At 51.9% G+C, this 19,724-nt stretch overlaps 1 protein-coding gene and 1 pseudogene across 2 annotated transcripts in view; one reads left to right on the top strand and one right to left on the bottom strand.

The window, feature by feature from the left end:
* The first annotated feature begins 7,586 nt into the window (after positions 1 to 7,586).
* On the top strand, positions 7,587 to 7,886 carry LOC101534085 (large ribosomal subunit protein eL37-like; annotated as a pseudogene).
* A 2,460-nt stretch (positions 7,887 to 10,346) lies between these two features.
* Positions 10,347 to 19,724, bottom strand: part of DENND2A (DENN domain containing 2A) — a 72,820-nt gene continuing 63,442 nt past the window's right edge. For both annotated transcript variants that reach the window (XM_058681371.1, XM_058681372.1), the window contains exons 14-19: positions 18,839 to 19,016; positions 17,736 to 17,777; positions 15,182 to 15,299; positions 14,300 to 14,536; positions 11,686 to 11,772; positions 10,347 to 10,795 (exon numbers count right to left, since the gene is read on the bottom strand). In XM_058681371.1, coding sequence (XP_058537354.1) covers positions 10,764 to 10,795; positions 11,686 to 11,772; positions 14,300 to 14,536; positions 15,182 to 15,299; positions 17,736 to 17,777; positions 18,839 to 19,016 — 694 coding nt within the window. In that variant the 3' untranslated portion in view covers positions 10,347 to 10,763. The remainder of the gene's footprint in view (positions 10,796 to 11,685; positions 11,773 to 14,299; positions 14,537 to 15,181; positions 15,300 to 17,735; positions 17,778 to 18,838; positions 19,017 to 19,724) is intronic.

Genomic DNA, 19,724 nt, shown 5'->3' with positions numbered 1-19,724 from the left:
CATTTTATTACAGCCAGATATACAGAGAGGAGGAGAGACAGAGAGGAAGATCTTCCGTCCGATGATTCACCCCCCAAGTGAGCCTCAACGGGCCAGTGCGCGCCGATCCGATGCCGGGAACCTGGAACCTCTTCCAGGTCTCCCACGCGGGTGCAGGGTCCCAATGCATTGGGCCGTCCTCAACTGCTTTCCCAGGCCACAAGCAGGGAGCTGGATGGGAAGTGGAGCTGCCGGGATTAGAACCGGCGCCCATATGGTATCCCGGGGCTTTCAAGGCGAGGACTTTAGCCGCTAGGCCACGCCACCGGGCCCTAAAAATGTATTTTTAAAAGGTCATGGGAAATACATATTATGAGAAGTTGTGGATGTATTTCAGGATTTTTTTGTGTGTGTGCTAAAATAAATGGACAAGTCCAGATTTTAAAAAAAGAAGCCCAACTGTGTTATGCAGCCAGACATGCATGTGTGTGTGTGTTTCTATGATACTGCCATGCAAGCCATATGCAAACATGTGTGCAGCTTTGAGAGAAGTTAGATGGGCTCATAGGTAATGAGGTCAGGTTTCTGTTGTAGTAAAAAAAGTGGAGGAGTCCCTGAAGACACCTTTATAAGATTCGCCCACCACCAGGGAACAGAATTTGGATGACTTTTATCCTGGGGAATCCCTGGTCACGGACTTTGCTTCCTGTGCAGAGGAAAAGCATACCTGTAACAGGGAAAGGAAAGAAAAACCAGGAAGAGTCATGCAAGGATTTTTTTTTTTGAAGATTTATTTATTCTTGTTGCAAAGTCAGATCTACAGAGAGGAGGAGAGACAGAGAGGAAGATCTTCTGCCGGATGAGTCACTCCGCAGGCGGCCACAAAGGCCAGAGCTGAACTAATCTGAAACTAGGAGCCTGGAGTCTCTTCAGGTCTCCCATGTGGGTGCAGGGCCCCAAGGATTTGGGCTGTCCTCCACTGCTTTCTCAGGCCACAAGCAGGGGGCTGGATGGAAAGTGGGACTGCTGGGATTAGAACCAGCACCCATATGGGATCCTGGGTGCGTTCAAAGTGAGGACTTTAGCAGCTAGCTGCTAGGCTACCGAGCCAGGGCAGGGAGGTGGGATGGGGGTCGAGGGGGCTATCTTTTTTTAACCCTGTACGTTTAGGAAGACAAAGTGCCAAGCCCATTTTTTCTTTCTTTTTTTTTTTTTATTAGCTGTGCGTTCTGGATTCCTTCCCGGCTCCAGGCTTCATCCCAGCTCAGTCCCAGCCTTCATTGGTGTCTGGGGTCTGACCCACGGGGAAAGTTTTCTCATTTTCAGATTGAAAAGAACCTTGAGAGAACATGGGTAACATCTCAAAGAACAGATCAGCTTCTCTTTTCTCAAAAATATGTACTTTTTATTTTTTGCTTAAAAGAGTTTGCAGAGAGAGGAAGTTACATACAAACGTAGAGACCTTCTATCTGCTGCCTCCACAACGGCCAGTGTACCATCAAAGCCTGGTGGGTTCTTTCCTCAGTTTACCACAGGAATAAAAGGCTGCAAATCAGTTGCAGACTGAGAAGTTTTATTTATGAAGTGACCAAGTGAGTGTGGAAAGAAGAGAGAAGGGGAGGCAGCCGGGAGGCGGGATACCTCTTGAAGAGAGAGAGAAGAGAAAGTGAGAGACACCCAAGGTTTTTGGAAGGTGGGAAGGTGTTGGGAACAAGTGTTCAGCGACCCCTCCTGGTGTGGGCAGGAACCTGCAGGGCAGAAGTTTCCCACTGGTGGTAGTAAGTGGCAGGACAGATCTTGTGCCACCCACTTGAATGGGTGTCCAAGATCTTAAGGGGCTTGGATGGTCTCTGCCAGGACTGGGCCAGGCCAAAGCAAGAAGCCAGGAGCTTCCCCCAGGTCTCCCATTAGGGCGCAGGAGCCCAAACACTTGGGCCGTTTTCTCCAAGTTCTGCAAGTGGAACAGCCACCACTCTGTTTCCCCTTCTTGCTGTCTGGAACTACGTTTCAAATAAACAACCAAATTTTTCCTTTTATTAAAAAAAAAGAAAAGGAAAGGAAAGAAAAGAAAAGAAAAGAGAAGAAAAGAAAAGAAAAGAAAGGCATGATTCCATTTAGAGTAGTTGTATCGATAGAGCGAGATTAGAAAGGTGAGTGCCAGGTGCTGGGTCAGCACAGGGAAGTTGTGGAATAGAAATGGGTGCACAGCACGAAGGGTTTGTGATGCTCCTGAGCTGGACACCTACACCTGGTCAAGATGGCACCGTTCATGTAATGCATATCTGCATAACAACAAAGTACTTATAAAATATACACATGCCTTGGAAGCATCTGCAATGGATAAGGTACCCTGGCTGAGGGCCTGCTCCCTGTAAGTGCTGGGTGGGACCCAACTGCACCTGGCATCCGGCTGCCAGGCAGGTACGTGTGGAGAAGCCCCAGCTGCCTGCAGTGTGGTCAGCTGCCATGGGAGAAGGCCTGGGGGTTATATGGTCCTGCAAAGGAGTCCAGGCACGCGCTGACTCCGAGGTCAGCTCAGCTGTGAGCGACCTGGGAGCTGCAGGCAATGGCTGTCTCTCCATCTCCTCCCTTCCTCACCCAGGTCCAGCCCTCCCTGTGGCACGCTCCTGCCTGGGGCACCATCATCCCAAGGCCCTGGGCCAAGCTTGGGGGTTGCCATTTGTGGATGTGGCCACAAGTACTCTGGGGCGGGAGCCTGGGGTCAGCAGGCGCTGCCCTCCAAGGTTTTACAAAAGGTCAGGGGAGCGGACTTGTGGAGTTCTATGGTAACCTGGAGGCAAAACGGGGTGGGGAGCCCACCTCCCCCTCTCAACCACACGTCACTGTCCATGCCTTAGTGCCATGGCCGCGTGGGACACAGAAGAATCTAGGCTAGTAGGGGCTGAAGTCAGCCATGCCTCACTCTCATGTGTGGCAGAACTGCTGAGCTGGTACACAATGTACAGGGAGAAAAGAAACATCTTTTTCTTTCTATTTCTTTCAGCATGTGTGTGTGTACAGAAGATTGCATAAAACCCACAGGCACAGCTTAAGAGAACCAGGGTGTGCCACCCTTTGGCTTCAGCATTATTTTGAGCGGAAGGCATCAGAGGATCAAGAAAAGCAGGAAGTGTTTTGTGCCCTGTGCTTATCCAACCAGCAACAGGGCATGGATCCCCCCATGAAAGTGCCCGTGTCTCTCAGTCGCCCTTATCTCTGCAGACAGAAGGCTGGCATGAGATGAGTCTGCATAAACAAACTCGGGGACTGTAACTTCCCTGCCTTCTTAGCCACTTCCCCACAATAAATCAACCCTTGAGGCCCAGCCCTGCTTTTGTTAAGAGGGAGATGAGCGCTGGTGTGGCAGGGCTTTTTTGAATTTTCTTCTGTGAACTCTCTGGCAAGGACATGTTCATAAACAATCATCCTGGCAACCTGTTCGTTTCTTTCTTTTAAAAAATATTTGTTGGGCCCGGCGGCGTGGCCTAGCGGCTAAAGTCCTCGCCTTGAACGCACCGCCTGGATCCCATATGGGCGCCGGTTCTAATCCCGGCAGCTCCACTTCCCATCCAGCTCCCTGCTTGTGGCCTGGGAAAGCAGTTGAGGATGGCCCAAAGCCTTGGGACCCTGCACCCGCGTGGGAGACCCGGAAGAGGTTCCAGGTTCCCGGCTTTGGATCGGCGCACCAGCCCGTTGAGGATCATTTGGGGAGTGAATCATCGGACGGAAGATCCTTCTCTCTGTCTCTCCTCCTCTCTGTATATCTGACTTTGTAATAAATAAATAAATATTTTTAAAAAAATTTGTTTGGAAAGACAGATCAGATTTATGGAGAGAAGGAGAAACAGAAAGATCTTCCGTCCACTGGTTCACTCCCCAAGTGGCTACAACGGCCAGAATTGAGTCGATCAGAGAGCTATGAGCTTTTTCTGGGTGACTGACTCGGAAGCAGGATCCCAAGGCTTTGAGCCATCCTCCAACTGCTTTTCCCAGACCACAAACAGGAAGCTGGATAGGAACTGGAGCAGCTGGGACACAAGCCAGCGCCCATGTGGGATTCCTGCGCATGTAAGGTGATCTAGCCACTGCGTCATCACATCAGGCCTATTAGATTGGGCCGAGCAGAAGTGACTATAGCACCTTGCAGAAGTCGAGCAGACCCTCCCATTCAGGAACATTTGGAATGCAGAATCACCCTAACCTTGTCTGTGTGTAGAAGGTCATTACCGCCATGATGAGTACTCCACACTATACATCACAAGCAGGTGCAAACCAAGGAGTTGCTACCTCTCTCATTCCCCACACCTAAGAAGTATGAAGGCCCAGCCCAGTACTGTACACCTTGGGTGGCCATTTCTCTTACATGGTCACCCTGCCATGTGGAAGTGGTCCTGGGCTGTCTCCCACCGGAGAGCAGTCTGTCAGACTTTCTCCCTTGAATAATAAAATCCTTCACCTAAATTAAAGACGCCATCACTTTCATCCTCTGCTGGTGGCCTGCTGTTCCTTTTCACTTCAGAGTCAGCCTTCCAGTAGGCCCTGGCTACTGACAGTCAATCTTTTGCATTTCCTGGTGTGTGGTATGGTTTTGTGTGGCCCATATCACTTTCAAGGCCTTTAATCTGGTTTTTTTGTTTTGTTTTGTTAATCTCACGTGCAAGCTGCTTGATACTGAACCAAAGGCGAGGTTGCTGGTGTAGCAGCTGTCCTGCTGGTTAGGAGGTGCCTGGTTCAAGTTCCAGCCCTGGCTCTCATTCTGGCTGCTCATTCCAGAGTCCCTGGCGAAATATCTCCTTTGCAAATATAAAATTTAGCTTCTCCCCCATTTTTTGCCTCCTTGGAAAAGACAAGTTCTGCCCAATTTTACTGTAAGAATAACAACTGAGATAGGGCCCAGCATGGTGGTATAATGGGCTCATCCTTGCCTGCAGCTCTGGCACCCCATATGGTTGCATTTTAGAATCTCAGCTGCTCCATTTCCCATCCTGCTCCCTGCTTCTGGCCTGAGAAAGCAGCAGAGGAGGACCCAACGCCTTGGGACCTTGCATCCACCTGAGACCCGGAGGAAGCTCCTGGCTCCTGGCTTTGGAACAATATAGCAATAGCTTTTGAGGCTATTTGGGAAGTGACCAGTGATTGTTTGTCTCTCCTTCTCTCTGTAGATCTGCCTATCTATCTATCTATCTATCTATCTATCTATCTATGGAGCCCCTATTGGGATGTGAATTCTACTTCTCTGAGATACAGCAAATAAAAAAGGATCAGGAAGTTCCCTTGAGGGAATGCAAAGGGCCTACCCTCAAACTATGCTTGACCAGTTCCAAGTATCAGCTTTTATTGCTTTTAATTTTTGTTTTTCTCTTATTGGAATTGCTCTTAATTTTTATGATAAGGAAGTAAGAACCAGTATCTGAGTTTTCACAAGAATGGAAGAGGGAGGGCCTGGCGTGGTGGCAGTCCTCACCTTGCACTCGCCTGGATCCCATATGGGTACCGGTTCTAATCCCGGTGGTCTCACTTCCCATTTAGTTCCCTGCTTGTGGCCTGGGAAAGCAGTCGAGGACGGCCCAAAGCCTTGGTGCAAGGTCCCAGAAGAGTCTCTAGGCTCCTGGCTTCAGATTGGTGCAGCTCCTGCTGTTGTGGTCAGTTGGAGAGTGAAACATCGAACACAAGATCTTTCTGTCTCTCCTCCTCTCTGTATATCTGACTTTCCAATGAAAATAAAGTATATCTTTTTTAAAAATGGGACAGCATGTGCCAGTCACACCCCTCTGATGGCCTTTTTGCTCTGAGTGAGGTAGACAGGATTAGAATTCCAGCCTGGATCCAGTGCAATGGCTCAGTGGCTAAATCCTTGCCTTGCTTGCACTAGGATCACATAGGGCGCTGGTTCTTGTACTGGGGAGCTGTACTGGGCCTTTATATTTCTTAGGTGTGGGGAATGAGAGAAGGTAGCAAGCAGGTTCTGGGGAGGCCAAGAGTCAGAGTGCCAGGGCAATGAAAGCACACAACCAGGAGAGCAAGCCCCTCCCTCTCATGGGCTGTTTCGGAGGGCTTTCGAGGGGCGTGGTCACATAACAATGCAACACTGCCCCCTCCCGGGTTCTTGGTGATGACAGGTGAGTGTCACAGGTGCACAGAGAGGACCCCATCATGGATGTGGTGGGGAAGGGAGAAGCGGACCATTTTAGCTGCCTAAAATGGTAACAATATGGGATGACAGTGTCTCAGGGCATAACATTGCAGTTGGCAGCTTAACCAGTTTTCCCACAGTGCCAGGCCTGAGAGCTAGCTTATATCCACTGGGTCACTGCCCCTAGTATCTACAAGAAGTGGGACTATGTAGCCAGAAACCTCAACTCAGTCTCAGGAATCTACACTGAGACAAGAGCATCTCCCAGGCCAGAGAAGCCAAGGGAGATCAGCTCTTAACTGTGAGATCTCAGAGAAACATCCGGAATGGGGCAAGCTGGGACTCGTTACTCCTGAGTGGCTCCTGTGGCTCTGGGCTGAGTCCGCCCACAGTCTGGGCAGTTTGCTGGCAGCCCTCTGCTGGACCCAATCCTGACGCCATCCTAAGCTCCATTGTATAATCCCTTTCACACCTGTGCATGGTCTGTTGCCAGGGCACCCTTCATGAATCTGAGGTCTGAGTTAACTTCCAGAAAAACAACTCAGCCCACATTCCACGCAGGGATTGAGTTAATGAGAGACCTGTTGTGAGGTTCGGTTGCAGGACTTCATCATGTGCCCTTTGAGGGACTGTGCCCAGCTGGGTGGAGGAGGCACAGATAAGGAGGCCAGGGCTGGCCGAAGGTGAATTTGCTTCCTGGCCGGTTGCTGGGGAGGCTGACATCAGGCGTCTGTTAATTGCAGACAGAAAGGAGTGAGAGGTTGCCAGCTGATCCCCGCCCTAAAGCTGCACAAGGGTGAGGTGCGGTCACTGCACAGATCACAGAGAGAAGGTAATTGGCCCTAACAGGTGCCAGCAGTTTAACGACTCTGCTCGGCTGCCTTTTACTTTTGTTACATGTGTCCATCCCAGGAGTCTCCCCTGCTCCTGTTGGTTTCTGCTCCTCCCAGCTACCTTACACTGCTGGACTTGCATCTGCTCCCATGAAGCCAGCTTCCACCCTTAGTCACACCCACTCAGCCCTCCTTGGGGCTCAATCTCACAGCCTCAACCAGCTTTTCAGGAGTCGGTGAGGCCTGCCACGGAGGAGCCTGTCCTGGGTATGTGGAGTAAGGGGACCTTCCTTCAAAACACCAACGTGCCAGATTTGATCTGTCCACAGGTGTGGTGCTCGGATGCCTGCTACCTGTTCATTGTGTTCAAGGTGTTTTAGATGGTCTTAGGTAAGGTGTCCTGAAGCCTGAAGATTTGTTTCCAAAATTTGACTCTAAGATGGCTGTGAAACCTCAGGGGGAGAATCTATATGTAAGTGTACTCCATCTCCTAACATCTGTCACCTACGACAGACACTTGCAAATGTTGTAGGCATTTGGGGGAACTCCCTCTCAGTGAAGAGTCTAGGGCCTGAGCCTCAGCTAGGTCAAGGTGGACCTCAGCAATCTACACTCTTTGTGGTCTTGGCTGTAGAGGAAAGATGAGGAAGGGAACATCGTCGTTTGGGAAGCGTCACAAACAAGACACACACGCAGTGCCGCTGTTGCAGCGCCAAGGCGTATCACCTACGGCATATGCAGCTACCCTGCCAAGTGCAAGAGGAAGTGTAACTGGAGTGCCAAGGCTAAAAGACGCAATAGCACAGGGGCTGGCCAGATGAGGCACATCGAAACCATGTAGCACAGATTCAGGCATGGCTTCTGTGAAGGACCAACCCTAAACGGCAGCTGTGGCTGTATCCAGTTCATCTTCAGAGTTTCTACAATTAGCCAATAACTATTGTTTTTTCCCCTCTGACTTCCCTGTCCTGTACTCCTGGGCATCCAGAAGCGCCATGGAGAAAGTGATTGTTAATGATGCAGTTCTCACTGTGTTGCATAGGACTGGCATTATATAGCAGAAACCAACTACTGTGCAACTCTTGGGATTACTCATCTTTAGTTAAATGGAATTTCAATTTAAATGAAGCTTTGCTAACTTTAAGTGTTAGGCATTTTGCATTAAAATATTCATATAATAAATATATATATTTTTTTGGTTTTAAAAACAATAACAACAAAAAAGGAATCTGTTCTTCTGGCCAGTTTCTGCTACATGGCCTTGGGGAAATATAAGGTTCTCTCCTGGAGGTACTGCTCATAAAGTGATGAGTGCAGCTAAGGGAGTTGGCACCTCCCATCTGAAGCCAGGGAGGGAGTCTGAAACAAGGGGTGCCAGTGCAAACACAAACAGGTGCAGCCCCAGTGGGAAACAGCCTGAGAGCTCCTTAGAAATTCTAATGGACCCAGGACGTCCACACCTCTGTGTGTGTGTGTGTGTGTGTGTAGAGCCATACTTCAGGCTTGCCTTCTGTATTATGGAGCTTGGGTCTGAGTACTGGATCCCAGCTTCCCAGTGATGCTCCCCTGCAAGGCAGGGGGTGATGGCTCTTGCAGTTAGGTTCTGCCATCCGTGTGGGAGACCCGGATGGAGGCCTCAGGTCCAGTAGCTGCATTCCTGCAGGCTGGAACTGGCAAAGAGCCTGTGGATTTCTCTGTATGTGTATTTGATGTCACGCAAAGTGAACACAGGACCAGGATGCTCGCTGCTTGTACAAAGACGCCTTCTCAACGTGCTCTGTGCTAGCCAGCAGTGCACACACCTGCACATAGAAGGAGTTAAAGGGGGCCCAGCGGCGTGGCCTAGCGGCTAAAGTCCTCGCCTTGAATGTGCCAGGATCCCATATGGGCGCCGGTTCTAATTCCAGCAGCTCCACTTCCCATCCAGCTCCCTGCTTGTGGCCTGGGGAAGCAGTTGAGGACGGCCCAATGCATTGGGACCCTGCACCCGTATGGGAGACCTGGAGGAAGTTCCTGGCTCCTGGCTTTGGATTGGCACAGCACCAGCCGTTGCAGTCACTTGGGGAGTGAATCATCGGACGGAAGATCTTCCTTTCTGTCTCTCCTCTCTGTATATCTGACTATGTAATAAAATAAATAAATCTTAAAAAAAAAAAGAGTTAAAGGACCCAGGGGGTCACCTTCCGTGTAGGTCTATGACACAAAACACCACGCGACCCTGTGGAATGCCATTCATTTGTACATTTATTTACCTGAAGGTGTTAAGGAAACAAATATAACATGAAATAAGTTAGAAGAGAAAGTAATCTTCCAAAAATATGAAAAGGGATCCTTTTCAGGCAATATAAAAACAAAAAGACAGAATATTACTTACTATTGACAAAGTTAACTAATTCTAAGGAACTTGTGAAACACAATGTCCTGAGCCCCCATGCCCAGTTTCTCAAGCCCTCAACTCTACACAGACACACACACATACACATGCTCCCAACCCAGGTCGTTATGTTCAGCCTGGTCCCGCCCTTTGGAGAAGAATCTGAGCATCTGATTCTCTCTCCTGACAAACGGAAACACCAAATCCTGGATACACTTCCTTTTTGGTGGGGCAGGTGGTCTGTGGCTGCAGATGAACCTTAATGTATAAAGGAAACGGAAGCTCTCCCTTTTCCTCTTGTTTATAATTTTCCTTGGAAAACTTCCTCCAAACTCCCTCTGGGTCCAGAAGCTGTGCCAGGCAGCACAGCCCCACCAGGGGCACTGCCAAACCAGAGCAGAGCCTTCTGTGTTTCTGCTGAGGTGACTGGTGGCATCAGAAGGCACCCCAGGAGGGCTGTCAGAATTTGTTGTGCACCTCCTCATGGCCCCACGGTGTCACTCTACCTGTGGCCTTTTCTCGTCCCTTTCCCGCTACCCCCTTCACACCCCACCCCCACAAAGTGCCTCATACTGGTCCTGTACCAACACTATTTCAGAGGTGCCAATTTGGGTGCCCAGAATGAGGCTAATGTGGCGGGCTGTTTCACTCCAGTGTGCCCAAGGCAGTGCCTGTGTGTTAGGAAGTGGGTTCCAGGCTGTATTGCCCAATTCAGGAAGACCCCCAAAGAACATCTTAGGAAACAGAGCTGACGGGCCTGTGTGCCTTTGAAAGCCAAGGGCTGCACAGGCGTGGATGTTTCTGTGGCTGCAAGGAGGAAAAAGGACAGGAGGGGCCTCAGCCACCAGGTGGCGTCACAGACCCGTGTGGAGGAGCAGCTGACTGGGGAGCCGGCTGGCATTCTTCCTTCCAGTCTGTCCTTTACCAACAGCACCTGTGCCCCAGATCTGCAAGCACCACCCACACTGGCCCAGGTCTGACCGGGTGCTCTGGGCTCCTGTTCCCTGGCCAGGCTTCCTTCCCCAGGGCCCTCTCTCATCTGGACTCCATAACAGTACGAAAGGCTGAACCAGGGAAAGCTGGCATGGGGACAGGATAGCCTTGTCTTAGTCACAGCATAATAAACAGAAAATCCAAACATCTTCCTTTTCTTTTCTTTTTTAATACCCAAGATAATGAAACCCAATACTGCAAATCCAACCACCGCTGTGAATTACTGGTGTGTGGCTGCTATGCCTGGTTCTCACTCCTTCGCCAGCGGCAGTCTTGAAGGAGCAGTACATCCTGTGTGGCTCCCAGGCCTGGCTGCCCGGGGACTGCCCAGGGACAGCCCGTAGCAGGGCGGCTGGAGCCCATCCCAATCTCCAGGTCTTTACTCCAGCACCTGGGGCGGCTGTCACATCCTGTATTGCTGCTAGAATTTTCCTTGAGGCCATGTTGAGGGCTACTTTTTGTGCAGAAACTTCATCTTATTGCCTAAAAGAGAAAGTGAGGCAAAGGGGGTGTTAAAATTTGCCCTTCTCATCTCAGACGTGGTGAGGATAATGGTGCCTCCCCCCACCCAACAACTTGCTCTGGAGAATCAGGGGGTGGGGCTCTGCCTCCTCTGGGTCCCCCAAACACTGCCCTTTTATTCCTCCAGCCTAGGGGTGTGATAGGCACAGAGAGCTATGGCCGCTGCGACCGTTGGGAGAACCCTGACCACAGCGTTTGTTACCCCTAAGGGACCAGGGAGGCCGAAGACTGCAGCAGCCTGGTTTCTCCCTAGAGGCCGTGCATCCCACACAAGATGCAGACACCGTTATCATGGAGACAGAGGGAAAGACAGCTCTTCCATCCTCTGGTTCACTTCCCCAGTAGCCGCCACAGCCAGGGCTGGGTTAGGACCAAGCCTGGAGCCAAGAGCTTCTCCTGGGTCTCCCACGGGGGTGCCGGAGCCCATGGACTTGGACTCTTCTACCTTTCCAGGAGCATTAACAGAGCTGAACTGAAAGTGGAGCATCTGGAACTTAAACCAGTGCCCTGATGGAATGCCAGTGCTGTATTTGGTGGTTTAACCTGCCTTGCCACAATGTTGGCCCCTCTCATAGTGTTTTCCTTTTTTTTTCCTGTCTTCTTCACTCTCCCTTTCCCACTAAGAGTCTGTTTACTGGTTCAACCACAGCCCCCGGCTTTCCAGGGGAACCCAGAGGCTAGTCCGAATCTTGACCCCCATCCTTTGGCGGCCAGCTGTGCTTTGCAGGCTTGGTTGCCCAGGAGTTTGGGAGTAGAGGAAAGAAGGAAGGAAGTGGCTGGGGGTTCTGTTTCCGTTCCTGGGACAGGTTAGGACAGGAGCTTAGGATGATGGGCACCAGGTCTGGCCTTACCCAGTCCCTTCAGGAACCTATTGACACCACTGTGCTCTCCGCTGGGCAGCGTGTCCAGGTACTCCTGGGCTCGGATCTCAAACAGACCTGTGGACAAGACAGACACATGGCAGCTGTGCTGGCCCCCTTCTCTCTGCACTGCCGCCACGCGTCCCCTGCAGGCAGTGGCACGCTCTGAAGTGCGGGGTGTGCGGAGCAGTGAGGACTGCCGTGCCTTTGGGAAAGCTGTACAGCTCAGTGAGACACAAAACCCTCTTCTTCCACGGGCACCTTCCCAGTGTTTACCCTGCCAGGCACATGGCTTCCAAGATGAACCAGCCGGTGGGGAAGTCCCCATGTTCTCCCATTTCCCATAAGTGAGGCCTGAGCTGGACCGTGGCTCCCCGCCGTGAGCTCCAGGAGGGAGACCCCTGAGGCTCTCCCCAGTGCCCAGGCTCACAGCCTCAAACGTCCTCTTCTGAGGGATCTTTCAGGCTCCTTCTGCACAACTTTTTTTTTTTTTTTTCATTTTATTTATCTATGCTGGTAAGGCAGTTATATAGAGAAAAGGACAGAGAAAGAGAGAGACCTTGCATCCACTGGTACACTCTCCAAAAAGCGACAGCTGAGCCAATCAGTAGCCAGGAGCTTCTCCCACATGGATGCAGGGTCCCAAGGCCTTGGGCCATCCTCTACTGTTTTCCCAGGCCATGAGCAGGGAACTGGATGGGAAGTGGAGTAGCCAGGACATGAACTGGCGCCTATATGGGATCCCGGAGCATGCAAAGCGAGGACTGCATTCACTAGGCTATGGCGCTGGGCCCTCGCTTACAGTTTTTAAGCACTTCTGCCTCCCACCTCTCTGGTCCAAAGCTGGCCTCTAAACGACACCTCTGCTGGGTCCGAGAAGCACCCTGTGCCTCACACTCTCCTTAGCTGCACTACTCAGAGGGGCGGCTCCTTGCTCTTGGCTTTGTCAACAGCTATGAGAATAGAGGGCTAACCTTTTTTTTTTAAAGATTTATTTTTATTTTTATTGGAAAGGCAGATATACAGAGAGGACAGACAGAGAGGAAGATCTTTCGTCCAATGATTCATTCCCCAAGCAGCCACAATGGCTGGAGCTGAGCCCATTCAAAGTCAGGAGTCTGGAGCCTCTTCTGGGTCTCCCACATGGGTGTAGGGTCCCAAGACTTTGGGCCATCCTCGACTTCTTTCCCAGGCCACAAGCAGGGAGCTGGATGGGAAGTGGGGCTGCCTGGATTAGAACTGGCGCCCATATGGGATCCTGGCACGTTCAAGTGAGGACTTTCGCTGCTAGGTCACCATGCGCCAGGCTCGAGGATTAACCCTTAAGGTGCAACCTGCCTGGAGCCTTTCCTGGTCTCCCATGCAGCCACTCAGAGGCGAACGCCTTCTTCCTACTCAGATGTCTGGACTTCCAAAAGGTCTGGAGATGATGTGGGTGCGGGCCAACAGACTGCGGTCATTTCCTTCTGATCCTTCCTGTCTCCGTAGAAATATGATGGAACCCAGGCAGCCAGCAATGGGAAGAAGGGAAGAAGGAGATGAAGAATCCAGAAGGAGGAGTATGGGCGGGCCCCGTGGTGCATGCTCCCCAGGTGTGTGTGCAGGGCGGGGGCAGCTTCTCCTCTTCCACTGGCCCCTGTCTCCAGTGTGGGACAGGCGGCCCCAGGAGGCGTGAGGGCATGGGTTAGTAGCTTATTTTCTTCTTCCCTCCAACCCCAGTATGGGGAAAGGGGTAGAAAGAAGGACAAAAGGGGTCTAAGGAAAGAGGTAGAAAGGGGACCAGAAGAGGCCTAAGGAAAGGAGGGGCGCCCCACCCTGAGAGTCAGGAGAGACCGTGTTCTCGAGGGCTTCACCAGGTTGAAAAAGGAGGCCTTGGCGACTCTGGGTATGGCTCAGGAAGAGGCTAGGGAGGCGAAAGAGAAGGCTGGGGAGGGGCCAGTTTATGTTGAAACAGAACCCCCATGATGTAAATGCAGGACCCAGCCTCTAGTCTGTCTGCCTCAGCCCAACATGCCCCTGCCTATCCTTTATCAAGAGGAATTGGCTGCCTTGAGGGAGTGATGCGGCTGGTCCTACAAGGTTCTAATCAGCAGACTCTAGGACTCACTAGATAAGAACATGAACAGCCAGTGTTGCCCTGGGGTGGCTTGTGTAGGAGAATTCCAAGTCCAGGCAGAACTGTCAGTCCCAGGCCAAGTGGAGCCTACCTGGCCATCATAAATTCCCTAGGGAGCACGGCATCACTGACCAATCAAAAGACGGTCATGCGCTCTACTGACCGATCAGGAACATGGACATGAGCTCATCATGCAACTGTCTGCTCCAATTTCAATCTTTAAGAAACCTCACCCCAACTCCTAGGGGAACCCAGAAATTAAGCAATCGCTGCTCTGCACCTTGGGCGAGTGTACCCACTTTAGGGTTTCTACAGCAACACCTCCAACTAGTTCCAGGCGTTGGCCAGGCAACGGGATGTGCCATGAACTTGCCTCTCTGGAACAGACCAGGACACAGTTCCTGCCTGTGCCCCCTCCCCTGCCCTTCCTGCCTGCTCATCTGTCCACCTGTCCACTGAGCCTCCCGGAGTCTGGGCATCACCACTCACCCTTGGCGTCCTGCCGGCGCAGCTCGCGCTCCTGGATGAAGCCGCGGAAGGTCTGGGTCTCCATGAAGACTTCCAGGAAGCGGCGGAGGCTCTTGGAGGAGACGGCTTTGCGGAAGGCCTCCCGCTGCAACGCCCGCTCGCCCGGCGTCAGGAACAAGGAGTAGTGACCCACGATCTCCACGAAGAAGCGCACAAAGGCTTCGGACACCACCTCGTTCAAGGGGCTGGAGTCGGGGCCTGAGGACAGGGAGTGGGGGACGACCAGGGATTGTGAGGGCAGAGCCTTTAGGGTATGCCACCGGTAAGCAATCTCACTGATTACAGCTCTCCTAAGTTTCTAGGTATTGCTCCCCCACACCTGCTTGATCAAGGTTTACCTCTTTATTGGAAAAACAGTGATACATGGTGATGGGGGGAGAGGGAGGGAGAAAAAACAAAAGAGAATCTTGCAGCCACAGGTTCACTGTCCAAATGGCCACGCTGCTGGGGCTGGGCCAAGCCAAAGCTGGGACTAGGGATGCCACGTGAGGGGCAGGAACACAAGTACGTGAGCCACTGTCTGTTAGACCGAAAGCAGAGCAGCTGGGGATCAAGCCAGCACTCCGACACGGGACTCTGACCTAGGTGGTGGCTTGCCCTGCTGCCCCTCGTTTTGCCTTTGACACAGATATTATAAGGTTAAGTAGGGAAGTGGGAGCATTTTTTCTCCAACTCACTGGCAGAAGGAAAAGCAGAGACAGAGGCTGAGGCCCATTTTTCTCCTGGCGCCTGGCTATCCCGTTTTTTCCATTTGGCCAACAGGAGCAGATGGCCGTTGTCTACATGACCCCTGACCCTAACAGATGAAGAGCAGGTGTATTTCGGAGCTGGCCGAGCACTTACCGTGCTTGCTGTCTGGAGACCCCTCATCCTGTTCACCAGCCAGGTCGTTTCTCTGTTCCAGAATGTGTTCTAGGGCCACCTGCAGCTTCCGGGGCAGGATGGATTCCTCGTCATCCATCTGCAAAGCAGACGAAGCGGGCAGTCCTCAGGCCAGTGCCCCTGGGCGTGGCGACCAGCAGGATGCCCTGGACATACTTTGGGGCAGGCCTGGCTCAGTTCCCAGGTTGGTAGGAACTTAAGAGCCAGGTGTCTGAGGTTTGAATTTTGTTTCAAATAATGTGTGTGGGACTGTTTGCCCATTTAATTTACTTACTTATCTTAAAAAAAAAAAAAAAAACTATTTGAGAGGTAGAAGTGAGTACACACACACACACACACACACACACACACACACACATATCTTCCATCCACTGGCCTTGCCCTTAAATGAGCCAGGCTAAAGTCAGGAGCTAGGAACTGAACCCAGGCCTCCCACACGGCCCATGGGCCTGCTGCAGGGGAGGGCCCAAGTACTTGAGCCATCACCTGCTGCCTCTCTGGGTACACACAGGTCACAGCTGGGACTCACAGCCAGGCACTGTGATGAGATGGGAGGCTCCCAGGTAATGTCTGCTATTGCGCCGGGCCCAAACATCTTAACCTTTACTCCAGATGTCCACTCTGCTTTCCCTACTTTTAAAACTGGCTACTGGGCCTGGTGTGATAGCATAGCTGTTAAAGTCCTCGCCTTGAATGCCCAGGGATTCCATATGGGTGCCGGTTCTAATCCCGGCAGCCCCGCTTCCCATCCAGCTCCCTGCTTGTGGCCTGGGAAAGCAGTCCAGGACGGCCCAAAGCCTTGAGACTCTGCATTCACTTGGGAGACTGAGAAGAAGCCCCTGGCTCCTGGCTTTGGATTGGCTTAGCTCCAGTCATTGCGGCCACTTGGGGTGTGAATCATTGGATGGAAGATCTTTTCCTCTGTCTCTCCTCCTCTCTGTATATCTGCCTTTCCAATAAAAACAAATAAATCTAAAAAAAAACAAACAAAAAACCTGGTTACTGAGATGGCACTGCAGTGCAGAAGGCCGGGCTATTGCTTGCAACATCTGTACGCCACACTGCAGTGCTGGCTCGAGCCCCTGCTCTGCAATTCTGGCTTGGCTTCCTGCTAACGCTCTGGAGAAGCGGCACACAGTGGCCCAGGTAAGTCGGTGAGCTCCTGGCCACCTGCCTGGGAAGTCAGATGGGGTTTCTGACTCCCGGCTTTGGCCTGGCCCAGTCCTGGCTGTTTCAGCCAGTTACAGGAATGAACAGCATGGCAGATCTTTCCCTCTCTCTCTCTTTCAAATAAATTACCCAATCCATTTAAAAGTGGGTTTTGATCAATATCCACCTCACTGTGAAGATTTTTTTTTTAAAGAATATTTACTAATTCTGTAAGAGAGAGAGTTCTATTAGCTGGCGTGTTTCTCAGATGGCTATAGTAGCCGGCCCTGGGCTAGTCCAAAGTCAGGAGCTTCTTCTGGATTTCCCATGCCGGGAGCAGGTGTGCAAACACCTCAGCCATCCTCCACTGCTTTCCCAGGCCATTAGCAGGCAGTTGGATCAGAGGCGGAGCAGCCAGTGCCCCTGTGGGATGCTGATACTGCAGGCAGTAGTTTCACCTGCGGTACCACAGTGCCAGGCCCTCATGATGAAGATTAAATACAGGCCGATTCTCAATGCAGGTTTTCTCTGTAGGGTAGCCGGTGTTATTTGGGGGTCTCTGGCCGGGATTGGTGACCGAAGTGATTCCAAGCTGGCTTTATGAGCTGGGATTCAGAGCAGGGGAACCCTGGGAAGAGCCCACCTGAGGACTTTTGGGAAAGGAAAGTAGAACGGACGGTAAGTACAACTTCATGAACACTCTAAGCTTCTCAGTGACGTGACAAGGTCACGAGTAGAAGCCATTCATCAAGTGTCTAGCAAGTCATCCTTGGCTGTCCTTTGCATGACTTGATAGGAACTAGAACTCTCTGGAAAATGCCAACAGGGAAACACATGTGTGCTCTTTGCTCTGACAATGAAAGTCATTCCTGCTCATTATGGAAGCTATATGAGAAGTATTTAAAAATCAGGAAGCCCTCATCTTCTGCCTTCCTGTTAACCTGCTTCCCCAAGACAACCAGTTTTAGTGGGGTCCTTTCAATCCTTGCACACACACACACACACACACACATATACACACATACCCCTTTCTTCTTCTCTTCTCCTAAAAACAGAAAAATAATGTTTGCAATGTTATGTACAAAAATTTCCCCCATTCACCAATCCTACTGAGAACTTTATTACAAAATGTTCTTCAAATATAGGCTTAAAAAGGTGAAGTGTAAGTTATACCAAGATTCCAACTGTTGGAAGACGCTGTTTTGGGTTGGAAGGTAGGGCAGTCAGTGTTGTGCCCTGAGCCTGGGGTCCAGCTGCCTGGCACTGCCCTGCTTCTTCAGAGCTCAAGGCTAGGCCCCTGGGATAAGGAGATGAACAGAGAGGGTGTGGCCACAGCTGCGGGGGCCGGGGGAGGGCGCCCACTCACCTGTCTGAGGAACCGACTGTTGACAAGGTCAACCACAAGGACCTAGGAGACACAGCAGACAGGGCTGTTAGTGCCACCGGGGCTTTGTGCAATCCAGATGGGCTCATAGCCTTTCCTCTGGTGTCACTGAGGGGCAGCTGGGATGGGGCAGAGTGCGACACTTATGGCTTCCTGGGATTGGTGGGGAGGGAGTGGGGAGGGCCTTCCTGAATCCCTTCCAGCATTGGCCCGGTCACCTGGCAGCTTGTGGGACTCCCTGCCCTGTTCCCCACTGGCTAAGGCACAGTATGGCAGATGACAGAGTGGAGGTGCTCAGCTGCCCACTCACACAGGTGCTGCCCCTGATGCGGAAACCCCGGCCTGGGCCACTGGCTATGCTGGAGGAAGGGCCTTGGAGACCCCTGGCCACAGTTGGAAAACACATCCCAGAGCCCCTGCCCAGGAACCTGGTGGCTGACCCTCTGGGCCTGGGTTAGGTGAGTGGGTGGGGGGAGCTGAGCCATGCACGGATCCCATGGCCCCAGTAAACCCAGTAGACCTGCGTGCAGAGGCCTGCATATTGCAGTTCACACTGGAGGGACTTTAGGTCTCAGGGCAACGAGAGCAGCAGTGGAAGAGCAGGAGCAAGGGGGCAGACAGCCGTGCATCTGCTAATCCTAGCAGACAGGCGGACGTTCCAAGGAAGGCACTGGGGCCAGAGAGATGGACGTTCCAAGGAAGGCACTGGGGCCAGAGAGATGCCCATAAGCTCTTCCTGCTGGTTGGCCCAGGCCTTGTTCATGAAAAACAGTTTGGCTAAGGAAAGGGCCTATTCCAGGGGCCAGGCCTTGTCCCCCTTGTTGTTAGTCGGAGCTGAACCCCCGTGATCCTGCTGTTCATGGGGGTGGGTGGGAGGGAAGGGAGGTCTGGGGTGATGGCTGTTTCTGATTTCAGAGCCGGACACGGGCTCAGCTGGCAGCCAGCTGGAGGTCTTCCTAGGCACTGCGTCCATGAGTGACTTCACCCAGAAGATGAGATGGGAAGCTTGGCAGTCTCCTGCTCTCCACACCCCGCCCCCTCCAGGAGGAATGCCAGGGGGTAGGATGGGCCTGGAGGGAGCTCACCTCTTCCAGTGGCAGCTCCCGGAGCAGCGGCAGTGAGCTTGACAGCAGCCCGATGAGGAAGGGGGTGGGTGAGCACACGATGTCGATCATGGCAGGCGGCAGCACCGGGATGTAGGTGTGCTGCCAGCTGAAGGGGTAGATGAGTGCCACCATGGCGTGGCAGCACTTGGACAGGGTGCTGCAGCCAGGGAGAGAGGCCAGTTCAGCAAAGGGCAGGAGATGGGCCCTCCTGGCCTCAGCATCACTCCCCACCCTGCTGCGTGGGTCAAAATCACCATCCACCCCTCCCCCCAGGGCTCAGCATCACCACACCTACCCCTGCCAGCTCAACATCATCTTCACCCTCCCACCCCAATATCACAGACTGTGGCTGTACTGAGTTGTATGTCCTTTTATTTTCTTTCTTTCTTTTTTTTAAGATTTATTTTATTTTTATTGGAAAGGCGGATTTACAGGGAGGAGGAGAGACAGAGAGGAAAATCTTCTGTCAGATGGTTCACTCCCCAAGTGAGTGCAATGGCTGGAGCTGAGCCAATCCGAAGCAGCCTGGACTTAAAGCCGCACTGGTGACAACTTCCCCAGGGTCAACGGACAGCATCAGCTCTCCCAGTGCCTTTGACGTAGATGCTCCCAGGCATCAGTCTCCCTTAGCTTGCCGTTCATCTTCACCCCGGAGATTCTAAGCCTTATTCAAGATTAACTCCCAAGGAAGTTGTACAAGCTTCAGACTTGCTCTCCAGGACTCCTAAATGCCAGATGCAGAATTCAATCATCATTTCTATTTGGCGAACTTTCCCCTGGCAGACTCTATTTTAAGATTTTTTCTTTTTTTGCAAGAAATTCAAGTCCAGATTGAACAAGGGAATGAACAATGTGACCACAGACC

The sequence above is a fragment of the Ochotona princeps genome, chromosome 25 (assembly GCF_030435755.1).
Source record: "Ochotona princeps isolate mOchPri1 chromosome 25, mOchPri1.hap1, whole genome shotgun sequence".
Classification (NCBI taxonomy): domain Eukaryota; kingdom Metazoa; phylum Chordata; class Mammalia; order Lagomorpha; family Ochotonidae; genus Ochotona; species Ochotona princeps.
The sequence above is the reverse complement of the archived record's forward strand: the minus strand, read 5'-3'. Positions and strand labels throughout refer to the sequence as shown.